The 11,002-nt window shown below is 44.1% G+C and overlaps 1 protein-coding gene across 1 annotated transcript in view; it reads left to right on the plus strand.

Moving 5' to 3' along the window:
* Positions 1-9,580: 9,580 nt before the first annotated feature.
* gjd4 (gap junction protein delta 4) overlaps positions 9,581-11,002 on the plus strand; it is a 1,446-nt gene continuing 24 nt past the window's right edge. The window contains exons 1-2 of the mRNA XM_062021907.1: positions 9,581-9,644; positions 9,718-11,002. The exon at positions 9,718-11,002 is cut by the window's right edge and continues 24 nt beyond it. Coding sequence (XP_061877891.1) covers positions 9,581-9,644; positions 9,718-10,853 — 1,200 coding nt within the window. The 3' untranslated portion in view covers positions 10,854-11,002. The remainder of the gene's footprint in view (positions 9,645-9,717) is intronic.

An 11,002-nucleotide genomic window follows, 5' to 3' on the forward strand; every position in this document is an offset into this window, starting at 1 on the left:
CTGTGGAAAAAAAGATTTGTTTTGTGCTCATTATTACCTAAACTAGCAGTTTTTGGGTGTTGTTGATAAATGGCTTTGCTTGCTTTTTCACCAAGTACCACCTCAGAAAACACCGTCATGACAAATTAAAATGCAGTAGTGTAATACAGTGGTCCCCAACCGGTACCGGTCCGCGGACCGATTGGTACCGGGCCGCACGAGAAATTAAAAAAAAAATAAAATAAAATAAAAAAAAAAAAATTATGAAATCAACATAAAAAACACAACATATACATTACATATCAATATAGATCAATACAGTCTGCAGGGATACAGTCCGTAAGCACACATGATTGTATTAATTTATGTAAAAAAAAAAAAAAAAAAAAAAATAAAATAAAAAAAAAATTAAATACACCCCCCCCACCGGTCCGTGGAACAAATTTTCAAGCTACAAAAAGGTTGGGGACCACTAGTGTAGTAGACTTAAAGGCCTACTGAAATTAATTTTTTTTATTTAAACGGGGATAGCAGATCCATTCTATGTGTCATACTTGATCATTTCGCGATATTGCCATATTTTTGCTGGAAGGATTTAGTAGAGAACAACGACGATAAAGTTTGCAACTTTTGGTCGCTGATAAAAAAAAAAGCCTTGCCTGTACCAGAAGTAGCGTGACGTCACCGGAGGAAGGACTCCTCACATTTCCCCATTGTTTACAATGCAGCGAGAGAGATTCAGACCGAGAAAGCGACGATTACCCCATTAATTTGAGCGAGGATGAAAGATTCGTGGATGAGGAAAGTGAGAGTGAAGGACTAGAGAGGCAGTGCAGGACGTATCTTTTTTTCGCTCTGACCGTAACTTAGGTACAAGCTGGCTCATTGGATTCCACACTTTCTCCTTTTTCTACTGTGGATCACGGATTTGTATTTTAAACCACCTGGGATACTATATCCTCTTGAAAATGAGAGTCGAGAACGCAAAATGGACATTCGCAGTGACTTTTATCTCCACGACAATACATCGGCGAAGCTCTTTAGCTACTGAGCTAACGTGATAGCATCGGGCTCAAATGCAGATAGAAACAAAAGAAATAAACCCCTGACTGGAAGGATAGACAGAAGATCAACAATACTATTAAACCGTGGACATGTAAATACACGGTTAATAATTTCCAGCTTGGCGAAGCTTAACAATGCTGTTGCTAACGACACCATTGAAGCTAACTTAGCTACGCGGCGGCGGCGGGCGTTGTAGCTTTCGACGACACCCCGGCCGCCATCAGAGTCGGCAAGAAACATATATTTCCCCAAAGTTACGTACGTGACATGCACATAGCGACACGCACGTACGGGCAAGCGATCAAATGTTTGGAAGCCAAAGCTGTACTCACGGTAGCGCGTCTGCTATCCAACTCAAAGTCCTCCTGGTTGTGTTGCTGCAGCCCGCCGCTAATACACCTGATCCCACCTACAGCTTTCTTCTTTGCAGTCTCCATTGTTCATTAAACAAATTGCAAAAGATTCACCAACACAGATGTCCAGAATACTGTGGAATTTTGAGATGAAAACAGAGCTTTTTTGTATGGTGACACATTGGGTACCAATACTTCCGTTGCCGCCGTGACGTCACGCGCATACGTCATCATACATAGACGTTTTCAACCGGAAGTTTAGCGGGAAATTAAAAATGTCACTTTATAAGTTAACCCGGCCGTATTGGCATGTGCAATTTCATGGCTGGCTCACAGCGTGTTCACTCCGTGATCACTTACGACCGACTTACAATTCTGGATGTGGAGAGATCGGGCCATTTTGGGCTGATAGATGCGTGTACGATGGACCTGCTCGCTAGCTTGGGAATTCTTCGCGAGCTACATCCAGCAGTGGCCTTTGAAGCAGCGGCGTCGACTACCAGCGGAGACGGTCAGCGAAAGAGACGTAAGCGGTGCGCTCGGAAGCAGAAGCGGGGGTGTCGGGCGGGGCTAACAACAAAGCTAAATGCTTTGTTGTTAGCGGGGCTAACGAAAAAGCTAAATGCTAATCCACAAAGAAGCGCTAATAAGGAGTCTGTTAAGCTAGAACTAGCCAGCGCCAGGCTGGATAATCCCTGCACACATAGCAATTCTTCTAGAATAATATACAACTCACATAATGTTTTTTCTGCGTCAGAGGTGGACATGCATTTTACTGAGGTGGCAAACAATCTAAAAATTCCTGTCATATCAATTCCTAGATATGGTCGAAATTATTTAAAGTGCACTATGCATAATAAACGTAACATTATTAATATTGCTACTACGGATACTTTCAACAAAAACTCCTCAAAACAGCCCACTACCTATAATATGGGCTTTTTAAACATAAGATCATTGTCTTCCAAAACGTTATTAGTTAATGAAGTCATCAGAGACAACAATCTTGATGTCGTTGGTTTAGCCGAGACCTGGCTCAAACCAGACGAATTTTTTGCGCTGGGTGAGGCGTCTCCTCCTGGCTATGCGGGAACGCATATTGCCCGCCCCATTAAAAGGGGTGGGGGTGTTGCACTAATATACAACAAAAACTTTAGCCTTACCTCGGACCTAAATAATAAATATAACTCGTTTGAGGTGCTCACTATGAGGTTTGTCACACCGCTGCCTCTCCACCTGGCTGTCATCTACCGCCCCCCTGGGCCCTATTCGGACTTTATCAATGAATTTTCAGAGTTCGTTGCTGATCTAGTGACGCACGCCGACAATATAATCATAATGGGAGACTTTAACATCCATATGAATACCCCATCGGACCCTCCATGCGTGGCGCTCCAGACTATAATTGATAGCTGTGGTCTTACACAAATAATAAATGAACCCACGCATCGCAACGGTAATACGATAGATCTAGTGCTTGTCAGGGGTGTCACCACCTCTAAAGTTACGATACTCCCGTACACTAAAGTAATGTCCGATCATTACCTTATAAAATTCGAAGTTCGGACTCATTGTCAACAAACTAATAATAATAATAATAACTACTATAGCAGCCGCAACATTAATACTGCCACAACGACGACTCTTACTGACCTACTGCCTTCAGTAATGGCATCATTCCCAAATTATGTGGGCTCTATTGATAACCTCACTAACAGCTTTAACGACGCCCTGCGCGACACCATTGATATTGTAGCACCGCTAAAGCTAAAAAGGGCCCCTAAAAGGCGTACCCCATGGTTTACAGCAGAAACTAAAGCCCAGAAATTATCATGTAGAAAGCTGGAACGCAAATGGCGTGCGACTAAACTTGAGGTTTTCCATGAAGCATGGAGTGATAGTTTAATAACTTATAAACGCATGCTTACCTCAGCTAAAGCTAAATATTACTCAAATCTCATCCACCTCAACAAAAATGATCCTAAATTTTTGTTTAGTACAGTAGCATCGCTAACCCAACAAGGGACTCCTCCCAGTAGCTCCACCCACTCAGCAGATGACTTTATGAATTTCTTTAATAAGAAAATTGAAGTCATTAGAAAAGAGATTAAAGACAATGCATCTCAGCTACAACTGGGTTCTATTAACACAAATACGACTGTATATACGACGGACATTGCCCTCCAAAATAGTTTCTCTCTCTTTGATGAAATAACATTGGAGGAATTGTTAAAATGTGTAAATGGGACAAAACAAACAACATGTTTACTTGACCCAATTCCTGGGAAACTTATCAAGGAGCTTTTTGTTTTATTAGGTCCATCAGTGTTAAATATTATAAACCTATCACTTTCCTCTGGTACTGTTCCTCTAGCATTCAAAAAAGCGGTTATTCATCCTCTACTCAAAAGACCTAACCTCGATCCTGACCTCATGGTGAACTACCGGCCGGTGTCCCACCTACCGTTTATCTCGAAAATTCTCGAAAAAATTGTCGCACAGCAGCTAAATGAACACTTAGTGACTAACAATCTCTGTGAACCTTTTCAATCCGGTTTCAGGGCAAATCACTCTACGGAGACAGCCCTCGCAAAAATGACTAATGATCTATTGCTGACGATGGATTCTGATGCGTCATCTATGTTGCTGCTTCTTGATCTTAGCGCCGCTTTCGATACCGTCGATCATAATATTTTATTAGAGCGTATCAAAACGCGTATTGGGATGTCAGACTTAGCCTTGTCTTGGTTTAACTCTTATCTTACTGACAGGATGCAGTGTGTCTCCCATAACAATGTGACCTCGGACTATGTTAAGGTAACGTGCGGAGTTCCCCAGGGTTCGGTTCTTGGCCCTGCACTCTTTAGTATTTACATGCTGCCGCTAGGTGACATTATACGCAAATACGGTGTTAGCTTTCACTGTTATGCTGATGACACTCAACTCTACATGCCCCTAAAGCTGACCAACACACCGGATTGTAGTCAGCTGGAGGCGTGTCTTAATGAAATTAAACAATGGATGTCCGCTAACTTTTTGCAACTCAACGCTAAGAAAACGGAAATGCTGATTATCGGTCCTGCTCAACACCAACATCTATTTAATAATACCACCTTAACATTTGACAACCAAACAATTAAACAAGGCGACTCGGTAAAGAATCTGGGTATTATCTTCGACCCAACTCTCTCGTTTGAGTCACACATTAAGAGTGTTACTAAAACGGCCTTCTTTCATCTCCGTAATATCGCTAAAATTCGTTCCATTTTGTCCACAAGCGATGCTGAGATCATTACCCATGCGTTCGTTACATCTCGTCTCGATTACTGTAACGTATTATTTTCGGGCCTCCCTATGTCTAGCATTAAAAGATTACAGATGGTACAAAATGCGGCTGCTAGACTTTTGACAAAAACAAGAAAGTTTGATCATATTACGCCTATACTGGCTCACTTGCACTGGCTTCCTGTGCACCTAAGATGCGACTTTAAGGTTTTACTACTTACGTATAAAATACTACACGGTCAAGCTCCTGCCTATCTTGACGATTGTATTGTACCATATGTCCCGGCAAGAAATCTGCGTTCAAAGAACTCCGGCTTATTAGTGATTCCCAGAGCCCAAAAAAAGTCTGCGGGCTATAGAGCGTTTTCTATTCGGGCTCCAATACTCTGGAATGCCCTCCCGGTAAAAGTTAGAGATGCTACCTCAGTAGAAGCATTTAAGTCTCATCTTAAAACTCATTTGTATACTCTAGCCTTTAAATAGACTCCCTTTTTAGACCAGTTGATCTGCCGTTTCTTTTCTTTTCTTTTCTACTCTGCTCCGGGGTGGACCGCTAGCCTGTCCATCAGATGGGGACATCTCTACGCTGCTGACCCGTCTCCACTCGGGATGGTTCCCGCTGGCCCCACCATGGACTGGACTTTCGCTGATGTGTTGGACTTTCACAATATTATATCAGACCCACTCGACACCGAGGATGTCGTTGTGGCTTGTACAGCCCTTTGAGACACTAGTGATTTAGGGCTATATAAATAAACATTGATTGATTGATTGAATGTGTTGCAATGTTAAGATTTCATCATTGATGTATAAACTATCAGACTGCGTGGTCGCTAGTAGTGGCTTTCAGTAGGCCTTTAAGTACTATCATAATGACAAGATTAAAATACAGTAGTGTAGTAGACATAAGTATTCATTAAAAACAAGGCAGAAGTTTTATTTAACAAGTATATGTCCTATTTTTACACACATTTTGAACAGTTACACTGTGTTATAGTAAAATAAAACTACTTTAAAGGCCTACTGAAAGCCACTACTAGCGACCACGCAGTCTGATAGTTTATATATCAATGATGAAATCTTAACATTGCAACACATGCCAATACGGCCGGGTTAACTTATAAAGTGACTTTTAAAACTTCCCGGGAAATATCCGGCTGAAACGTCGCGGTATGATGACGTATGCGCGTGACGAAGTCCGAGTAACGGAAGTTATGGTACCCCGTAGAATCCTATACAAAAAGCTCTGTTTTCATTTCATAATTCCACAGTATTCTGGACATCTTTTGCAATTTGTTTAATGAACAATGAAGGCTGCAAAGAAGACAGTTGTAGGTGGGATCGGTGTATTAGCAGCGGACTACAGCAACACAACCAGGAGGACTTTGTTGGAGCGCTAGCCGCGCTAGCCGCCGACCTCACCTTGACTTCCTACGTCTCCGGGCTGCCAAACGCATCGGGTGAAGTCCTTCGTCCTTCCGCCGATCGCTGGAACGCAGGTGAGCACGGGTGTTGATGAGTAGATGAGGGCTGGCTGGCGTAGGTGGAGAGCTAATGTTTTTAGCATAGCTCTGTGCGGTCCCGTTGCTAAGTTAGCTTCAATGGCGTCGTTAGCACAGCATTGTTAACCTTCGCCAGCCTGGAAAGCATTAACCGTGTATTTACATGTCCACGGTTTAATAGTATTGTTGATTTTCTATCTATACTTCCAGTCAGGGGTTTATTTCTTTTGTTTCTATATGCAGTTAAAGCAAGATGCTATCACGTTAGCTCGTAGCTAAAGCATTTCGCCGATGTATTGTCGTGGAGATAAAAGGCACTGAATGTCCATTTCGCGTTCTGGACTCTCATTTTCAAGAGGATATAGTATCCCAGGTGGTTTAAAATACAAATCTGTGATCCACAATAGAAAAAGGAGAGAGTGTGGAATCCAATGAGCCAGCTTGTACCTAAGTTACGGTCAGAGCGAAAAAAGATACGTCCTGCACTGCCTCTCTAGTCCTTCACTCTCACTTTCCTCATCCACGAATCTTTCATCCTGGCTCAAATTAATGGGGTAATCATCACTTTCTCGGTCCGAATCTCTCTCGCTCCATTGTAAACAACGGGGAATTGTGAGGAATACTAGCTCCTGTGACGTCACGCTACTTCCGGTACAGGCAAGGCTTTTTTTTATCGGCGAGCAAAAGTTGCGAACTTTATCGTCGATTTTCTCTTCTAAATCCTTTCAGCAAAAATATGGCAATATCGCGAAATGATCAAGTATGACACATAGAATGGATCTGCTATTCCCGTTTAAATAAAAAAAAATCATTTCAGTAGGCCTTTAATCAAGCGGTTCTTTGGTGTCCCACTAATGGCAAGCGGATTTTTTTTTAACCAAAAGGCTGCAGTCCCGCCGCAACCCCGATAGGGACAAGCGGTAGAAAATGGATGGATGGAACGTACTTGGCACATATTTGGGAAGACGTGTCCTGGTTGTAGTTCTCTTACTTGATCAAGCTGGGACCAAACAAACAGACAAACATAAGACTAATCATCAAATTGTTGGCATGACAAGTGAATTATTTCAAGAAATGAAGAAGTTGATCAGTTTTAAAATGGCCTACAATTGTTGGAAACGTTGAAGTTGACTCTGTGGAAGATAGCAAACATCAACACAAGGAGAACGGGATACAAGTCAGCGTGATTTCTACCTCCTGCTGTGAAGGACGATGACTACAATGTACAACATGTGCTCTTCGGAGGGTAAGTTCTTGGTATGTATCACGATGTTGCTGACATTGCATATCCTGTACAGTCACCATCACAAGTGTACGTACACGTGTAAAGAACATCCTGTCATGGCTGTCTTCACTTTACAATCATTTCTTATTTGTTTGTGATGTAGTGATTGGAGCACATACTTGTTGCTCACTAAAAACATTCATGAAGTTTGCTTCTTTTATGAATTTATTATGGCTCTACTGAAAATGTGAGGGTCAAAAGTATACATACAGCAATGTTAATATTAGCTTATAACTTGGCAAGTTGACCTGCAATAAGGCGCTTTTGGTAGCCATCCACAAGCTTCTGCTTGACCACTTGACCACTAAATTGCTGCAGTTCAGCTAAATGTGTTGGTCTTCTAACATGGACTTGTTTCTTCAGCATTGTCCACACCTTTAAGTCAGGACTTTGGGAAGGCCATTCTAAAACCTTCATTCTAGCCTGATTTAGCCATTCCTTTACCACTTTTGAGGTGTGTTTGGGGTCCTTGTCCTGTTGGAACACCCAACTGCGCCCAAGACCCAACCTCCGTGCTGATGGTTTTAGCTAGTCCTGAAGAATTTGGAGCTAATCCTCCTTTTTCATTGTCCCATTTAAAGCAGCAGTTCCATTGGCAGCAAAACAGGCCCAGAGCATAATACTACCACCACCATGCTTGACGGTAGGCATGGTGTTCCTGGGATTAAAGGCCTCTCACACTATTATGTTAGATCCACTATGGACTGGACTCTCACACTATTATGCTAGATCCACTATGGACTGGACTCTTACACTATTATGTTAGATCCACTATGGACTGGACTCTCACACTATTATGTTAGATCCACTATGGACTGGACTCTCACACAATTATGTTAGATCCACTACGGACTGGACTCTCACACTATTATGTTAGATCCACTATGGACTGGACTCTCACACTATTATGTTAGATCCACTATGGACTGGACTCTCACACTATTATGTTAGATCCACTATGGACTGGACTCTCACTATTATGTTAGATCCACTATGGACTGGACTCTCACACTATTATGTTAGATCCACTATGGATTGGACTCTCACTATTATGTTAGATCCACTATGGACTGGACTCTCACTATTATGTTAGATCCACTATGGACTGGACTCTCACTATTATGTTAGATCCACTATGGACTGGACTCTCACACTCTTATGTTAGATCCACTATGGACTGGACTCTCACACTATTATGTTAGATCCACTATGGACTGGACTCTCACACTATTATGTTAGATCCACTATGAACTGGACTCTCACAATATTATGCTAGATCCACTCGACATCCATTGCACCGGTCGCCCAGAGGCGTCCCCATATCTGCGGTCCCCTCCAAGGTTTCTCTTTGTCCCATTGGGTTGAGTTTTTCCTTGCCGAGGATGTCGTTGTTGCTTGTGCAGCCCTTTGAGACACTGGTGATTTAGGGCTATATATATATAAGTAAACATTGAAGTAATGGATTACTGGAGCAATGAACGACTGGTACAGTGGATCACTGGAGTAAATTAGCTAAGAGACCGCTCTTATCTCAACACATGACTAAGTTGAGGTACCTCTCTGGCAGCTACACACAGAGAATCACCTGTTGGTGTTCATCTTATCAGCAAGGGAAGGAGGAACAGCTGCAGCAACAGGTGGACAATTCTTTTGGACGTCGTCATATTGGATTTCTTGATGTATTCATGCAAGAAACAAGTGTAGCATCCTTATGCAGGCAATCATAATCAAGACCACCACCTCGGCCACAAAATTAAAAGTGACTTCACATTTCCTCCACTGGACATGCTTGGCATGTGTGCTTGAATTTAGAACTGGTAAGCCCGGAAGGTTTGTTGTCCTCCTGCAAGGACGTCCTGCGACCACCCAAAATATCTCTGCAATGCCACGCAGGACAGTGACGTGCCTGTGCAAGTGTGTCAAGAATAGATCCACAATGGGGGCCCACGCTTGTCTTCTGTTGTCTGAGGACGCTCACTTGTCTGCAGGGGGACTTGGGGAGAGTTTACCCTGATGGTCACTTCTGTCTTCTCCGATGGATCGCGGTGGATTCTAGCTCCCGGAGCTTTGACCGGCTGGATGTTATTTGGTGTTTCTGGGTGAGGTGAAACATGGCGTGGTCAAGTCCTTTGGAAGTCATCTTTCTGTCGGTCAATCACAGCATCACCTTCGTGGGTGAGTGGAGTTACCGATCTTTAAGCTTCTGTCAAAAAGATCGCATTTCCAAATACGGCTTCTTCTATTCCAGGAAAGGTGTGGCTCGTCGTGATGATCTTTTTACGCGTCCTCATCCTCCTTTTTGCCGGTTACCCTCTTTACCAGGACGAGCAAGAGCGATTCGTTTGCAACACCATTCAACCGGGATGCGCCAACGTGTGCTACGATATCTACTCCCCCGTCTCTCTTCTCCGCTTCTGGCTGGCGCAGCTGGTCACCCTATGTCTGCCCTATGTTGTCTTTACCATCTACGTGGTCCATAAGGTGTCAAACAGCCTCACTGTGGTCATCGGCGCCCGTAGTCCAGGTAAAACCGTACCGCTCTACAAGATCCAGCAGGAACTGTCCACAAAGAAGATGGAGGAGCGAGGGTGGGTTCAAGGCTTCACCGGAGCCTACATCCTCCAGCTGATATTCAGGACTTTGCTGGAGGCAGGGTTTGGGGCGGCTCACTACTATATGTTTGGGTTCTACGTCCCCAGGAGGTTTCTGTGCCAGAACCCTCCATGTACCACCCAAGTAGATTGCTACATCTCTAGACCCACAGAGAAGACCGTGACGCTCAACTTCATGCTCGGCGTGGCGGCGCTGTCCCTTTCCCTGAACATTCTGGACTTCATCTGCGCTATTAAACGTCACGTGAGACCGAAGCAAAGGACAAAGGTGATAGGGGATGTTTATGAGGATGAGCATGGAGATCTAAACTCTTCCCAAGCTCTAGAAGTCCAGGCTGATCAAAGAGGAAGTTTCCGGAAGAGACACGTCAGCAGAGGTTCTTCTAAAGGGATCGAATCAAGTCAGAATGCGACCTCTGTCCCTCGTCCCTTGGAACCTCTGGGCTGCAACACCAACGGGAACGACGGCTACTCCGCTTCCCAAGAGGAAACTCCGGAAAAACACGGCAGCGAGGTGGCGCTCTGTCCCTTAGAACCGACGGGGACCCCGAAAGCCATTTGTGTCAATAAACGCAGCAGGCTCAAACCTCCGCCGCCCCCGAGACGGGACTTGGCGTACCGCCCCGCGCTTTTACCGAGGCCCGTCCAAGGTGATCCTGTGGCAACAGCGGCATGCACCAGGAGGATTGGTCAGTACACGCTGGTGGAGCTGGGGGGCGGGTCTGACCTTTCTAACCAAGACGGTCAGGAGAAAAGATCAGAGTGGGTGTGACTTATTTTCTTTATTTGCAAGGTTGTCATTGGAGAGGCGAATAGACGCGAGTGCCAGGGTCCGTAGAAACAACTGTTGGATCGGCGCCCGGCTACCTCGTCGTCGTGCTTAGTCCAAGATCATGTTGCCTTCTTACGATGTACAATGTC

The sequence above is a fragment of the Entelurus aequoreus genome, linkage group LG15, assembly GCF_033978785.1.
Source record: "Entelurus aequoreus isolate RoL-2023_Sb linkage group LG15, RoL_Eaeq_v1.1, whole genome shotgun sequence".
NCBI lineage: Eukaryota > Metazoa > Chordata > Actinopteri > Syngnathiformes > Syngnathidae > Entelurus > Entelurus aequoreus.